The 17,731-nt window shown below is 35.5% G+C and overlaps 1 protein-coding gene across 1 annotated transcript in view; it reads right to left on the reverse strand.

The window, feature by feature from the left end:
- The window catches only part of RP1 (RP1 axonemal microtubule associated), a 293,397-nt gene that overhangs the window by 238,299 nt on the left and 37,367 nt on the right, over window positions 1-17,731 (reverse strand). Inside the window, exons 4-7 of the mRNA XM_024572510.3 lie at window positions 15,330-15,493; window positions 8,343-8,429; window positions 5,948-6,080; window positions 984-1,135 (exon numbers count right to left, since the gene is read on the reverse strand). Of these exons, the coding sequence (XP_024428278.3) occupies window positions 984-1,135; window positions 5,948-6,080; window positions 8,343-8,429; window positions 15,330-15,493 (536 nt within the window). The remainder of the gene's footprint in view (window positions 1-983; window positions 1,136-5,947; window positions 6,081-8,342; window positions 8,430-15,329; window positions 15,494-17,731) is intronic.

Genomic DNA, 17,731 nt, shown 5'->3' on the forward strand with positions numbered 1-17,731 from the left:
AGTGAAATGAGCCAGTCACAAAAAGACAGTGACAATGATTTCAATTATGTGAGCTATCTAAAATAGTCAAATTCATAGTGTCAACATAAGAAATGTCCAAACATGTAAGGTTTTTTATGAGTTTATTTGAGCCAAACTGATGACAATTGCTGGGTAGCAAAATCTCAACGGATTGAGAAATGCTCTGGAGAATGGCAATTTTGCACCTTATTTTATGTATTACAATCAAAAGAGGAAGCATAAGGGGGTTACATGAAATCCACTGAGGACAGATTAGAGATGTGGGAGAAAGCAAAGCAGGCAGGGTGGGGAGATCTCTGGGACTGGTTAAAAAGTAAAATGATAGACATTTAATTTTACATAGGTGAGTACAGGATAGTTAATAGTCAACAATTAACATGACAATAATAACAATCAGGGGATTTGTGGTCTCCCCCCTGGTACAGTGCCTATGCTTTGAGGGGTCCAGAAAAAGGAAATTTCATATTCTAAATGTATGTAATTGTAGATGCAAAAGACAATAGACAGGCTCAGTTAAGGCAAAGATTGACCTTTGTTAGGGAAAAATACGGGTCTAGGACATAACTACCATGAACTGCTTTTAGTTAGAAAGTTTTTAATTTGAGACCATCTTATGTGGTTACTTTACATCTAAGTATGTAAGGCCACCACACAGCTCTCCTTCACCCTACCCACCCCAAGCTTGTCAGGTTTAGAATGTGGCCCCCTTTTGTCCATAATAGACACAGAGAGCAGAAGGCTGGTTTCCAAGGGCTGGGGGGAGAGAAAATGAGTTCTTTAATGATAATACTGTTTCAGTTTTGCAGGATGAAAACTTTCTGCATATCTGTTGCACAACAATGTGAATATACTTAACACTACTGGATTGTGCATTTAAAAATACTAAAGATGGTAAATTTTATTCTATGTATTTTTGCCATATTTAAAAAAAATATCAGACAAAGGGCTTTTTCATCACTTACTTGTCCTCTTAAAAAACTGATGGAGTTCTTTGATCGAAATAGTTGTCTGGAGCCTGTGTCTCCCTTATTCCCATGGACAGAAATGTAGACATTCGCTTCTGTTCCAGCATTCCAAAGCTCACCTGTTGCCACATGCACTTCATATACTGTCACTGAAAACAAAAGAAAAATAAGCTTTATATGCCAAACATTACTTATAGGATAGAATAAAATTATAATATATATATGTATATATGGCCAAGAGTTCCCATTTCAGGTAAGATAGAATGACACACTCCACCCAGTCTCTCTCCCAGTGAATACAGATATAAAATCTTGACAGAGTACATCGAGTAGCTATATGAAGACTGAAAATTAAAGAGTATCAGGAGGATTGGTAAAGGCCAGAAATTAAAGTACCAACACTTGGCAGTGACTTTAGCATTTTTCATTTTTCACCCTCTGTTATCTCCCAGCTGGGACTCAATATTCCAGAACCTGGAAGTATGCACTGGAGCTCAGAAGAAGCCCTCTTGCTCTGAATCAAGCAGCAGGAAGGGGAACACAACACATAGAGAAGGAGCAGGTATTCTAACAAATTCTCTCACTTTTCTCCATTCTCTCACAACCCTCTAAGGGCAGAGAAGCATAGAGGAGCCAACCCTCTAAGGGAAAACAACTTTTGCTTCTATTCAGAGGAGTTGGGCTTCAAAAGGGTGGAGCCAGTATCCATTGCTTTCATTCCTCTATCTGTCCTACTAATGTTTACTCCTGGACACAGGAAGACTGCAGGAGTATACAGCAAAAGAGAAAAACTAAAAGTACCAGTTAAACAGCCAATGGACCAAAGAAAGGGTTCAGGGAACCAGAAAGCATCATAGAGGTTACAAAGAGGGAAGAAAAGCAAACCCATAAACTTGTTTATGAACTCCTTGGCTCACCCCTAAGCTGAAGATGCATAAATATGATCCTATTCAGCATACCAAAGACTTTGAGATCTAAACCAACAGATAAACTTTCACCCAGGCCCCAGATTCACCCCTGAGTAGGACATATATGAACTATATCCAAATAGCACCACAAGGCTTTTAAAACTGAACTGACATTGAAACTGCAGCCCGCAGATGTCAGGTTAGAATATGTGACCTGAAGCCAGTGGTCAATTGCCTGTTAAAAAGAGAAGTATTCTCCATAGGATTTAAATAACATCCAGTGTCTCAAAACATAATATCAAAAACAACCAGGATATAAATCAAAGTTATCCAGCATATGAAGGAAAATCTGAACTTGCATAGGAAAAGACAATGAAGAGACAACAAATTGAAAAGCACAACAATATTTAAATTATCTGAAAAATACTTCAGAGCAACTATAATACAAATACTACTGTAAATATTTATGAACTCTCTTGAAACCAAAGGAGAAAAGAAAGTCTCAGCAAGGAAAAAAGTAAATAAAAATCTTAAAGAAGAAATGAATGGAAATTTTAGACCAGAAAAAAGCAAATTTTAAAACTTAATGAATAACGTCAAGAGGAGAATAGAGAGGACAGAAGAAGGCATCATTGAACTTGAAGACAAATAGAAACTATCCAATCTAAGAACAAAGAAAATATTTCTTAAAAAAGTAAATAGAGAGGGGATCCAAGATGGTGGGGAGTGAGTAGAAGTCACACTATCCTCCTCCCAGGACCGAACCCCAGCCTACAGAACCAGAGACCGAACAATACACAGATGACAACCAGCTGCGAAGAGCTGCAAGGTTGCTCTCTACCAGAGATGGATGGATGGAGACGCAGAAATCCATTTAAAGAGCCAATGCATAAACTTTCATTTGTAGCCACTTACCTGGGCTCTGGCAAAGGGGGGTCAGCGATGTGGGCAGAGTGCGCTAGAGACGCTTGAGGAAAGACTGGGGATGGGGGATTTGGGGAGAGATCTGAGAGAGTAGCCACTGGGATCCTGGTGCTGGGTCATCCCCAATAAGGCAGTAGCCATCCTTCTCAGACAAACCACTCCCCTCTGAACTGCAGCAGCCTGAGGGGAAACAACCCCAGGCCTGACCACAGGGGGGATTCTGCCCTACCCTACATTGCTTAAACCTGACTCCTGAGTGCAGGGTGACTAGATTAACAACTGAAGGAGACAGCCAGGAGTAGCAGATCACTGGAAGTACCAAACAGGCTGTCTAAAGTCAGACAGGGTCATCATCTGATATCACCAGAGGGGGATCCAGAAAGAAAAAAGAGTGGCATATACTAGATGCTACCAAGATGACTCCACCATGGTCTTATCCATGATTTGTGATGTTTTATTCCTGCATAGCCTTCTCACATTCATTTCTTGAACATCAAGTTTCTGCATATTAAGTCATAGATTTTATACTATAGTTTAATTCAATTCACATATTCTGCCCTTCCCTTCTCTTACTCCATTTTACCTTCTTCTTTTACTCTTATCATTTTCATTTTAAATTTTGTTTTCTCTTTTGCTACAACTTATTCCCATTTCACACTCCTATTATTTCTCCTCCATCCCTCTCAAAACCAATTTTCTTGTCAATGTTCATCTCACATTCTTTTTCCCGATATTAAAATGACCACATTCTCTTGCCACCGTTAGCAATCTTTACCCGTTGGTTATGGATAGGGTAGTTGTTGTTGTATTTTTTCAATTTTATCTCTACATCTTCACTAATTTTGTTTTTTTTTTCAAGTCTCAAATTTTACCATTCCTATCTCCTACTTTTCTTCTGTCTCAAATTCTAATTTTGCCCGGTCTTAGCCTGTGTTTTTTTTTTTTTTCTTCTTTTCTTTATTTTCTTTTTATCTTTCATCATGCCCTCTTCTCCTATTTTTTCTTTTTATTTCATCTCAAAGTTTAATTTTTCCCTGTGTTAGACTGGTTTTTAATCCTCATTCTAAGTATTCCCTTGCCCACTGTCATCTCAAAATCACTTCCCTTTTCTATAGACATCTTAAGCTTTTCTTTATTTCTATGTTCCCTCTTATTCCCATCCCATCAATAGTAATTTTAGCTTATTTGTTGTTGATAGTGCTGTGGCAGATCTTTTTCTCTAATACGATTCCTATTTATTATTTATTTACATTTTTTCCTTTTTCTTGCTCTCTCTCACTCTATTTTAGTTTTTTAAATTTCTGTTTAAACCTAATACTATATACTTCCCTTCTCTTACTCCATTCTGCCTTCTGCATTACCTTTTTTTATGTATAACATAAATTTTATTTCTCTCTTCACATTGCTCCATTTCCCAACTCTTATTAGTGCTCTTCCCTCTAAACTCTCCAAATCATTTTTCTTTTAGTAAGTCATCTCATTTTGCTCTCTTTTTTTATAATAGTCTTAATTTCTTTATAACCTTATAAACACCGGTCCATTTGCTCTTGATAGTGGGATTGTGGAAGGGAGTTATATTTGCAGATGTGGGTTTGTTACCTGTGCTTTGTGATTTTGTTCTGGCAGCACCTGCACAACAGCATACAAGATGTGGTGGTCAGAGTGACCCTCAGTCAACCAGCTGGAGGGAAGAACGAACCACAGAATGACCCAACAACAATCAAAACCCAATTACATCCAGAGAGCCAATATAAATGGCATAAAGGGCATCCCACAAGCATCAAGTTCAGAAGATGAAGGGCACTACACCACTGAATCACACAGGTCTTCTAGCATAGAAGTTCATACCACAAAGATAGGGAGTCAAAACAGATCAATTTAAAAGCAGAAGCAAACAAGAAGAGTCTATCAAAATATGGGAAGACAAAGAAACAATCCCCAATTGAAAGGAAAGGAGGAATCCTCAGAAAGAGTGCTAAATGAAATGGAGGCAAGTAAACTATTAGATATGGAGTCCAAAACAATGATTATAATGAAGTTCAATGAGCTCAGTGAGAATTACCAAAAAATTCAGGGAAACTACAAGGAACTTTGTGAACTACATCAGTATGAAAAAGGACATAGAACCTATCAACAAGAGTCAGGAGGAAATGAAGAATACAATTTCTTAATTGAAGAACACTGTAGAAGAATCAAAAACAGACTAGATGAAGCAGAGGATCAAATCAGCAAGCTGGAGGACAAGGTAGAAAAAAACTCCCCAAAAGAGCAAGAAAAGGTAAAAAGACTTGGAGAGAAAGAAGAGGGGTTAAGGGAAGTGCACGACAATGTGAAATATAATAATATCCATACAATAGGGATAACAGAAGGAGAAGAAGAGAAGCAAGGGATAGAAAACCTGTCTGAAAAAGTAATGATGGAAAATTTCCCTAATTTGATGAGAGAAAAAGTCACACAAATCCAGGAAACACAGAGTCCCAATCAAGAGGAACCCAAAGAGGTCCACTCCAAGACACATCATAATTAAAATGGCAAAATTCCAAGACAAAAAGAGAATCTTAAAGGCAGCAAGAGAGAAACAGGAAGCAACATACAAGGGAGCCCCAATAAGTCTAGCAGCTGACTTCTCAATAGAAATACTACAAGCCAGAAGGGAATGGCAAGAAGTAGTCCAAGTAATGAAAAGCAAAGGCCTGCAACCAAGACTACTCTACCCAGAAGGCTCTCAATTAAAATGGAACAAAAATAAGGAGTTTCCCAGACAAAAGAAAGCTAAAAGAATACACCTATACCAAATCAGCATTGCAAGATATGCTAAAGGGACTGCTTTAAGAAGATGAAGAAAAAGAGTGAAAGAGAGAGGAACACAGGTTCACAAGGGACAAAAATGAATAAGTACCTATCAATAATAACTTTAAATCTAAATGGATTAAATGCTCCAATTAAAAGACACAGGGTAGCTGAATGGATAAAAATATAACCCGCACTTATGCTGCCTACAAGAGACCCACCTCAGAACAAAATGAATCACTCATTCATTCATTCAAGGTGTATTTATCAAGTTCCGTGTCCTTCAGCATTTAGGCAAGTAAGTTGTATTTGTACTACCTGGAGTTGGATTTTTCCTACCAGGAAGAGTGAGTTGTCCTTTGTTTAAAACAGGAAGTTCTCGACAGATTTCCCCATCTTCTTCATCTCGTGCCAACCATCGTTGCACAGGTATATAAAACTTTTTCCTAGAATTTATGTTCCACAAGTGTATCTACAGTAGCAACAATGTTACTTGTAAAAAAAATGCAAGCATACTTTTTTATTTTAAAGTGATTTTATAAAATGTTAGCATGATCTTAGATTTCATGCACTACAGAGTTAAATAGTTAGTTACTTCTCTGGGTTCTTAGAAATGAATGAAATTCAAGCAATAATTATTTGAGTACCTATTACACCATACTATATCTGATCCTTTTATCCTGGAGTTAACAAAGATGTGAGTAAATTCTGGGAGGCTCAGATGAATGTCCAAAATCATCAATCATAGAAATTATGTTTTCTAATTCTAAAATCTAGCATTTCCTAAGTCAATTACTAGTATTATTTTAAAAGTTTCAGTGAGTTGTTATATGTAAAATTCATCTCTAAAATACCCTAAGTCAGAGATTTTCGACTTAATGTGTTTAAGAAATCATGGTATTATAAAGGTAGACTTTCAATCCCTAAATTTACTAATTCTGTGATAAGGCCCAGAAATTTGCATTCCTAAATTCTCGTCAGGTGTGATTATGGTGTAATTACATTTTTAGAAAGGCTCCTGAAGAACCACACAGAGTTGGTTTGCAAGGCTGCTACCATGCCTCCAGTATTTGATTTGATTATTTTAATTGAAGCTCAAAGATGATCATTTGAGAAATGCAAAATAAATCACCATTTGAAACTTTATATTTTATAATCTTCCCTAATGAAATATGAAAGAATCAAGATTAAGTCATTACAGCAATGTAAATATTTTATATGCTGTGTAAATAATGCGGTATTATTGCTATTACAGACTGTCTTTTAATTCAAATCCCTTCAAGTCAGGGGTACAAACTGGCTTATTTAGAACTTTAAATTTCAAACTTCTAAACTGTATTATAGGAATTGAACAGAAAATCCCCAACCAATTATCTAGTATCTTAATTTGGCTAAATAAATAAATTATATACAAGCTTTTATATACTCTGGATAAAAATGAGAATTAAGAACACCTCTCTTCTTCACTGGTACTCAAAGACAGGTGAGGTAAACCTCAGGCAAACAATTTACCTTGCAATGGAAAGAACTTGTCATAGAGAGAAAGACAATAGGGATTTTCAGCCTTATTTTTTTTTTTGCTTTTCCTCTGCAATATTATATAAACTTTTAAGATAACCACTATATCATCATTTGAGCTTCAAAATGAATATAATATTTCTTATTGGTTATCAATCAAATGAGATGACAGAAGAATTAATGCTAATTTTCATAAATTAGCTTAGTTAACTAGTAGAGAAGAAATTTTAAAATAGTATATATGATCACTTAATAATTTCAATATCGTACTTTAAAATCTCTACATAGTATAAAAAAGATAATTGTTTTATATTGAGGCTGAGCAATAATTTTGAATTTTGAAATCAAACTTCAACTTTCTGTATTTTCATAAAGTTCCTTTTATTTTTTAAATTTTACTCAGGATCTTTCCTGATTTAATGCAAAGAAAATAAAGCATTAATAACAGCTATATATTTCTGCTAGTGGACTAAAAAATATGTTCATCTTACATAATTTTTAATTAATTTTCTCATATTATAAACCATTAAGCAAGTTTGCCAAAAATATCAGGAGTTTGACTAGATGTTCTTTGCATTTTAAGAAGTTATTTAGTTAAAGGTCATTTGCTTTGAAGTAACAAAAGGTGAAAATACACCATATACAAAAATGAATGACAAGCTGTATGATTTCCAGTTTTGAAGATCTGCATCTATTGGCAATCATGTTAATAAGTTAAAATTTTTAATTCTAAACAATGTAGAAAATGTAAGCCTTTTTTTTTTCTCTCTTGAAAGTATACAGGGGGGCATTACCTTGCTTAGCATGAGCAGATGAAACTCGAGAGCTGGAATTCAAGATCTAGTAGATTACTATTTCTCCAATGCTAATGTTCTATTTTTACAACTCTTCTGAAGCAGATAACATCCACCTAGTCACCTTTTTATTACTAACATAACTATGTCAAGAAGAAAAGTGAGTGAATCCAGAGTCCCAGGTATTTTATTTTCTTTGCAAAGAGGTGAAAAAACTGGTTGGGGTGCTTCTTTTAAGTAATTAGGGATTAATTTATTAATAAGGGCATATGATACTACTGCCTTAAGAATTACACTGAGTAAAAAGGTCTAGGTTAGACTCTATAAACTCAAAATAGATATGAAATGTTCCCTTGAGGTCTGATTACTGAATAAAATTTGCAAAGAACTTGAAAAGGAGAGGAGTGCTTATATGTCTTTACCTGTTTACAGTGCCAGGAAGGGGAGATTCCAGAGTTGGTATGACCAATACGCATCTTAAAGAGTGTGCCGATGTCTCCTACTGTGATCTACAAAGCAACCAAGAGAATATCTTTCAATGCGTCTTCATAAAACCCATTTAAAAACAGCTAATTTTAGGGCATTATATATTGAAAAAGGTGTCAATCCATCAGGAAGATATAAGAATTATGTATGCACCTGGTAACAGATCACCAAAATCTATGAAGCAAAAATTGACAGAACCAAATGGAGAGATAGTCTACAATAACAGCTGGAAATTTCAATAGTCCACTTTGAATAATGAATAGAACACCTGGACAGAAGATCAATAAGGAAAAAGAGGACATGAACAACAACTAAGTCTAACAGAAGTGCATAGACCATTTCACTTAGCAACAGCAGAATATAGTTTTCTCAAGTGCGAGTGACATTCTCCAGATCGACTATGTGTTATATCACAAAAACAAGTCTTGAAAATTAAAAATAAGTAAAATCATACAGTCTATCCTTTCTAACTACAATGGAATAAAACTAAAAATCAGTGCAAGAAGGAAACTGGAAAAGCCATGCATAATGTGTAAATTAAACAACCAATGAGTCAAAAAAACTGCAAGGGAAATTTTTAAAATACCTTGAGATGAATTTTTTAAATAACACATAAATAAAAAAAATAGGAATTCAATAAAAGTAGAACTCAGAGGGGAATTTTAGATGTAATTCCTTAAACTTTAATGTACTTTGCGAAACCTGAGAACAGACACCTACTAAGAAGGGCTCTTGGTGGCTAACTGGGCTCAACAGAGCCTCACAGCCACTTCTACACAGGGGCCGCTGGTGGAAACTGTGCTTTAGGAATAAGGTCTGTACTGAACTGCCTGCCTGAACGGTATTTCTGCTACCTGGGTCAGCCCTTATAAAAGAGTCCCTAGAATCCTATTTTAACCAATAGGACTGACACTTTACCCATCCCTTCGGAGCTATGCAGCTCCAACCAACAAGAGTGGCTCTATTCTGACCAATCAGGACACTGCCTTTTGGATCAATCAAACTGCAAAGATTTGGAGTCCTCATTTGCATTAGGACAAACCTATCAGAAACCAGGGGCGGGGATTCTGCGCTTATAAGACAACTCCCATTTGGCTCTGGGAATGCACTTTCCCTTTCAACCAAAAACTGAGGACTGTCTCCCTGGCTGACTGAAGTCCGGGAAGATAGGGCACCAAAGCAGAGCAGAGAAGGTCAGCACAGACCAGAGCAGACTGGCAGAGAACCAAAAGCACAGACCAAAACACAGAAGAGCAGATCAGCACAGCACAAAGCAGACCAGCAAGGAGCAGAAGAAAGAGCTGAGCAGAGACATCTAGACAAGGAATGCCTGGCGCCAGGGCTGCCTCACAGCCTGCATCCTTGCTATGTTTATCGCCATACTGTATAACAATTGAGCAGCCAGGCTCTATCACAATTGACCTATTTTGCACTAAGTAAAGTTTCCTTCTTCACCAACCCCAAATTGGGAATTCCTGTTGGTGTTGATTAGGCACCAAACAGCCATCAGTTCACAACCTAAAGGAGGAAATCATTTCAGAGGGTGCCCATCAACTAGATTGGCAAGTTTTCTGTGATAGATGTCTTTGGAAATTCCGACTGAATAAATCCATAGGCTCTAAGCAAAAAGAAGGAGGAGGGAAGGAAGAGAGGAGGAAGGAGAAGAAGAGAGTAGAAAAGAGGGATGGAATTATGAAATAAGTACGCTAGCTTTACAAATTGCAAAACTAGAAAAAGAAGAGCAAACTAAATACAAAGCTAGCAGATGGAAATAATAAATATTAGGATGGAGATAAAACAGAAAATAAAAACCAACAGAAACAATGAAACCAAAAGTTGTTTCTTTGAAGAGCACAACAAAACAGAATAGGTAGAGAACACTTCTTAACTCATTCTACAAGGTCAGCAATACCCTGGTAACAAGAAAACTACAAACAAGTATCCCTTATAGTTATAGAGGCAAAAATCTTAATTAAAAAAAAAACCTGGCAAACTATACCCAGAAGTGTATTAAAAGGTTTATACACTATGACCAACTGGTATTTATCCCAGGAATAGAGTGGTTTGTGATACAAATATCAATGTAATGTACCACAAAAATACAATGAAGAGGGAAAGAAAAACACTGTCATCTCAACTGATGCCAAAAAATAAAGGAAGACAGCCTTTGACAAAATCCAACACACTTTACTGATAAAGACACTCAATAAACTTGGAATAGAAGGAGGGAACTTCCTGAACATAATAAAAGGCATTTATGAGAAACCCACAAGCAATATTGTACTCAAAGGTGAAAGACTGACAGGAACAAGACAAGGAAGTCAGTTTTCATGACTTCTACTCAACATTGTACTTGAAGTTCCAGGGTTAGCAATGTGCCAAGAAGAAAATTTTAAAACATACAACTTGGAAAGAAAGAAATAAGCCTACATTCACAGATAATATGATCTTACAAATAAAAATTCCTAAAGGTTTTACAAAAAAAAAGAGAAAACCCTATTAAAACTAATAAATAAACTCAGTAAAGTTATAGGATATTAGATCAGCATGCAAAAATCTGTTGTATTTCTATACATTAGTAATAAACAATATAAAAAAGAAATTAAGACAAATTCTATTTACAATAGTATCAAAAAGAATAAAATCCATAGGGATAAAATTAATCAAGGAGGTATAGTACAACAAAACCTTCAAAACATTGCTGAAAGAAATTAAAGAAGACCTAAATAAACCTGAAGACATCATAATCATGAATTGGAAGACAATACTAATAAGATGTCAATACTATCCAAAGTAATTTACAGATTCTGTGTAATTCTATCAAAACCCCAATTTCTGCCTAACTTGCATATATGGAAAAGCTGATCCTAAAATTTATATGGATTTGCAAGGGGTCACAAATAGCCATAACAATATCCAAAAATAAGAACAAAGTTGGAGGACTCACACTTTCTGATTTTAAAACATACTAGCCCTAGCCAGGTAGCTCAGTTGGTTAGAGCATCATTCCAATAGCCAAGGTTGTGGGTTCAATCCCCAGTCAGGGCACATACAAGAAGCAACCAATAAATGTGTAAATAAGTGGAACAACAAATTGATGTGTGTTTGTCTGCCTATGTCTCTCTCTCCCCTTCCTCTCTCTAAAATCAATTTTCTAAATTTTTTTAATTACAAAAATCTACAGTAGTGAAAACTGTGTGGTATAGGCATAAAGATAGACATATATGTCAATGAAACAACATTGAGAATCAGAAATAAACTCTGTACACCTATGGTCAGTTGATTCTTGAAAAGGGTGTAAGATTATTTAATGGGAAAAGAAAAGTCTCTTCAAAAACAATGCTAGAACTAATAGGTATACACAAGCAAAAAAGGGAGCTAGATTTTTATCTCAAACAATTGTTCAAAATTTAACTCAAAATGGGTCAAAGAACTAACATAGAAGAACACACAAATTCTCATGACCTTGCTTTTGGTAATGGTTGCTTAGATATGACACTAAAAACATAAGCAACCAAAGAAAAAATAGATAAATTAGACTTCATCAAAATCAAAATTCTTGTGTATCAAAGGATACTGACAAAAGAGTGAAAAGAAAACCCACAGCATTGGAGAAAATATTTGCAAATCATATATCTAATAATGGTACCACATTCAGAACACATAAAGAACTCTTACAACTCAACAACAAAAAGAAAAACAATTCAATAAAAAAACAGCCCAAGGATTTGAATAAGTCATTTGGTAAGGAAAATACACAAATGGCAAACAAACACATGAAGGATACTCAATATCATTAATCATTAGGGAAATGCAAATAAAAATGACAATGAGATAGCACTTCACACCCACAAGATTTGGCTAGGATTTTTTTTTAATTGCCAATAACAAGTGTTGGTGAGGATGTAGGAAAAAACAGAACCCTCAAACACTGCTAGTGGAAATGTAAAATGGTATAGCCACTGTGGAAAACAGTTTGGCGGTTCCTCCAAAGTTAAACATAGAATTAACATATGACCCCAAAACTCTATTTCTAGGTATATACTCAAAAGAAATGAAAAAAAGGTGTTAAAAAAAAAACATGCTTATACACAAATGTTTGTAGCAGCACTATTCACAATAGCCAAAGGGGATAAACAACCCAAATGTCCATCAAAGGATGAATGGATAAATAAAATGTGATATTTCCATATAATGAAATAGTATTCAACCTTAAAAAAGAATAAACTACTGATACATGTTATAAATGGATGAAACTTGAAAACATTATGCTAAAAGAAAGAAGCCAAATACAAATGGGAACATATTATATGACTCCATTTGTAAGAGATAGCCAGCCCTAGCTGGTGTAGCTCAGTGGATTGAGGGTGGGCCTGCAAATCAAAGGGTCACTGCCTCAATTCCCAGCCAGGGCACATGCCTGGGTTGTGGGCCAGATTCCCAGTGGGCCATGCCTCACAAGAGAGGCAACCACACATTGATGTTTCTCTCCCTCTCTTTCTCTTTCCCTTCTCTCTAAAAATAAATAAATAAAATATCTTTAAAAAAGAAAAAAAAAATATCCAGCATTGGCAAATCCTTATAGGGATTGGGGGAAAGAAAATTGGGAATTGACTGCATAATGATCTTTTGGGGTGACTAACATGCTCTGGAAATAGTGGTGATGGTTAATCAATACTGTGATTCTCTGCTGATAGGAATGTAAACTAGTACAAGCGTTACAGAAAACACTATGGTGCTTCCTCAAAAAACTAAAAATAGAGTTATCATAGAAGTGGAGGTAGCAGCATGAAAATTTTGCCTTAAAGAAGTTGAAAGAGGAGAAAGTCAAAGTTTTGTTGTTGTTGTTAATTTTCTTTTTAAAAAGTTCTTACCCAAGGATATGTTTATTCATGAGAGTGGAGAGAGAGAGGGGGGTGGGGAGAATATGACCCAGAAATCCCTCTTCTGGGTATCTACTGGAAAAACTCAAAAATATTTATTCACAAAGAATTATGCACCTCTCTGTTCATTGCAGCATTATTCACTGTGGCCAAGACATGGAGACAACCAAAGTGTCCTTCAATAGAGGATTGGATAAAGAAGATACGATACATATATACAATGGAATACGACTCAGCCATAAGAAATACTGCCATTTGCAACAACATGGATGGGCTTTAAAAATACTATGCTAAGCTAATAAGTCAGTCAGAAAAAGCTAAGAACTGTATGATTTCACTCACATATAGGATATAAAACTGAAACTCCTAGACGAGACAGACAACAGTGTCCTGGTTACCAGTGGGAAGGAGGGTAATAAATGGTGAAGGGGGCCACATATATGGTGAAGAAAGATGGTCTGACTTTGGGTGGTGGGCACACTATGCAATATAAAGATTATGTATCATAGAAATATGCACTTCAAACCTATATGACCCCATTAACCAATGTCACTACAATAAATCTACTTGAGAACACATGCAAAAAAATAGTTAACATGGTAACTTTTGTCTTGTAAATTTCAACATGATTAACAAAGAAAAGATCTCTAAAAAGAAACTATAAGGAAAAAGAGAAGGAGAAGGGAAGCAAAAGTTTATCTGAGAACCCTAACAAGAAAACAATTCATCAGAACAAATAAAAACTATGATAAAAATCAGCAACAAATTACTAAACTTCATGAAGCCATCACCTGTTCAAATTAGATATAAATGTAGCAATTCCAGGGCTCAATCAAGAGTAAGCAAAACAACAGAAAGCTGAAAATTAGGTAGCAGTGCTCAGAAAAAAAGAAGCATAAAAATATGAATGTGATTTCCTGTAAAGAAAAAATTAAGAATGAGGGATTAAATGTGCTCTTTTCTTACTACGGAATTCAGAAGATTTAACCCTAGACAACAAGTAAAGAAATACTTTGATTTAAAAGTAAATTTGAAACAATAAAATCACAAAACAACAACAAAAACAGCTCAAAGACTTTTTTGGTATAGTCACTTCTAAAACTATCTCTTACACATGCAAAATAATAAGCGTTCGTTTTCTATTTTTACTTGTAGCGATCATCGACATAGAGTTTCTTTATATATTGACTCATAGAAAATATGGGAAATGTAGTTCAAACTAAACTATTAGTTTGTGTCCAAATGATTCAGCCTCTCCTGTGACATAGGTAGGCTAAGCACACAGGCTGTAGTAACCCAAACACCACACAGAAGTAGGTATCCTATAAGGATTTAAGATACTGAAGCACACCCTTTTCTGATTGTGATTTTATTCTTTCTCTCACCAGTTCAAGACAATCCCTCTATGCATCTAGTCATTCATTTAACAGACATTTTTAAGTATATATAAAGTGCAAAGTGATTGACTCATTTCAAGTCTTGTGTTTCATGCTAATCTTTCATGTTGTTAAACTAAGACTGTAACAAACTTAGTTTAAACTAAGACTTTAGTTTAACAACATGATATTGGTCTTCGCTGTTACCTATTTGCTACCTATTTCTTTTCTACCTGTTTCTATTTGCTACCTGTTTCTCCCTAGCTCTTGATCTCAATGTGTCCAGCTATGACAGAATAACTTGACAACTTTTTTGCCCTTTTATTTGACAATTTTATTTTTCGCTTTTTGATCTTGATTTTGAGCCTTATCTGTTAGGGCCTCAGCCAGGAAGGCTTAAGCCCTTGTTCTTGACAGCCACAAGTATAAAAACAATAAATGTTAGCTATCTAGTATTTTTCTTTAGCTACAGTTTATTATGTTCTAGTTTTATTTGTGTTTAATCTGCTTGGGCTGATTGAGCAAAATTGCCATTAATTATTTTTGATTGATCATCTACAGGACACATGTAGTTGTAATAGAAAGTGCCAACTTTAATAGACTTAATTCATTCCAAAGTATTAACTGTATCACTTATCAGATTTTACTTGATTTTATTACTTACATTAAATACATCTTCCTGGCCATTCTGAAATCGAGCTCCATCTGTTCCATAAAGATATATGGGGGCTGAACTTCTATGCTGTCCATACAGTATAATATAAACCTGTGAGCTGGTGCCTGCATTTGGCAAGTCACTGGTGATTATGGAAACTTTCCAGTTACTACCTATAGAAGCATAAATAACACATAGCATAATGAAAAAAAATAAACTGTTGAACAAAATAGAAAGAGAGACATGAATACATGGAACATAATGACAGTTGTCCAAAGGGAGGCGGGAGGGGGACTGAAGTTGCAGGGATTAATCAAAAAATATGTAAAGGGAAGGAAAATGGGAACTGAAAGACACTTTGCTTGGGGCAATGGGTGCATGATGCAGTGTGCAGATGATGCTTTATTGAATTGTACACTTGAAACCTGTATGGTTTTGCAAACCAATGTCACCCCAATAAGTTCAACTAAAATAATATAAATAAGTAAGTAAGTAAATAAATCTAGTTAAGCTAGGGGGAAAAATGGAAGACTCAGAACAGCAGGTCATCATACAGCTAGGAGAGTTCAAGGTAGAAAAAATTTACTCCCTCCATTTCCTGTGGGAAAATCTGTAACCCAAATTTAGACTATTTTTTAAAATACTCAATAAAATCACTACTCCTACAATATGTGTGTGAATTTTTCCTAAAAGAACTTTAATAATAAGGTTAGAAAGACACCATCATCCTGTCATTGTTAGTTGGTCATCCTGAATTTCATGGAAATCACTAATACAAATTCTCTTAAGTTCCCAGCATTTTGACAAAATATCACCAAAATTCTTAGATGTGACATGTGCATTCAGCATTATACCTTTCAAGATCCTGTGAGTTTACATATTTATTTTCCAAATTAAAGTAAAATACCTGATCATTTACATAAGCATAAAAATTGGAATCGAATATGTTAGAAGACATTTGAAGAGTCACCTGGTATAATTTATTCATTTATTGTTTGTTTGTTCTTAAAGATTTTATTTATTTATTTTTAGAGAGAGGGGGCAGGAAAGAGAAAGAGAGGGAGAGAAACATCAATGTGTGGTTACCTCTCACACACCCCCTACTGGCAACCTGGACTGCTATCCAGGCATGTGCCCTCACTGGGAATCAAACTGGTGACCCTTTGGTTCACAGCCCATGCTCAATCTACTGAGCTACACCAGCCATGACTCACTTATTGTTTTAAGTATCCTTAATTAATAGATGAAATAGCTGAGTTAAAAAATGTTAAACCTTGTATCATCCAGCAACAAATGAAAACAGTGCTAGACAATATATAGTTCCTGGTAAATATAAGTGAGATTAATTAAACATTATAGCACATTGACAGTTGTAAGAAATTACTTCCAGGGTTCCTTTAGGGTAAACACCAATAGCTGATCCATAAGAAAATAGGGCAATGAGAAATTAGGGAATGTACACAGATTATAGAAGTAAGAATATAAAGCAATAAAATTCAGAACTGTGAACTTAAATAACACTCTATTCTATAGACTATAATTTGCTCCCTCTTGTGTTTGAACCAAAGTGTATTTGACATCTTGATCATTCAAATAATAATCAAATTCTAGAATTAAATTTTGTTTATATGGTACAATAAACATATGTTAAATTAATGTATGTTCTTCAAATATACTTTAAAACAGAAAATTCTACTTTATTTTTCCAAGACATGGTAAAAAAAAAAAACCCACATTAGATTACAGAATCATCTGGGTAAACAATCACCAAGTAAAAACATCCCTTTAGCAAACTGAAGGAAGATGATAGGCTATCCTTAACAATGACAGAAGTCGTTAATTTGCAATTACATATCGAGGTCGTGGTCACCAGCAAACACTGCCTGTGGTGTTGGGGCTGAGACAAGACAAATTCACACAGAGTACTGAGACCTGTGGAGGAAAAGGGATGGTAGGACCACTCTCTCAAGGGAAGAACATCTAGGAGCGCCTTGGCCACTCTCTCTAGAGGAGAGCATGCTGACCCTTGCCTAGACAGGATTTTATTCACTTAATTTGCATAGGAATACAGGGCATATATTGAAAGCTCATCAATCACTGTCAGGCAGTAGTAATCAAATAATAACATTCAAAGAACTCTGAAGGCTTATTTTGAATCAGGGTCAGATAGATAAAGGACCATAAAACTTTGGGGAAACAAACTCATTTCATGCTTGGACTTTATCATTTAAATTGAGGGTATTAGCAAAGCAGTTTTCACAGGATTGTATGCATTCTTTCTTAGGCATGATCACCCCAGGGAACCCACCCTTTCCAGCACAGAGCTGCACCCACCTCCAGCATTGTTTCAGGCTTAAGGCAGGCAGGGGAAGTAAAGCGGCCAAGAGATTAGGAGACTTCTTGCAGACAGA

The sequence above is a fragment of the Desmodus rotundus genome, chromosome 8 (genome assembly GCF_022682495.2).
Source record: "Desmodus rotundus isolate HL8 chromosome 8, HLdesRot8A.1, whole genome shotgun sequence".
Taxonomy (NCBI): Eukaryota; Metazoa; Chordata; class Mammalia; order Chiroptera; family Phyllostomidae; genus Desmodus; species Desmodus rotundus.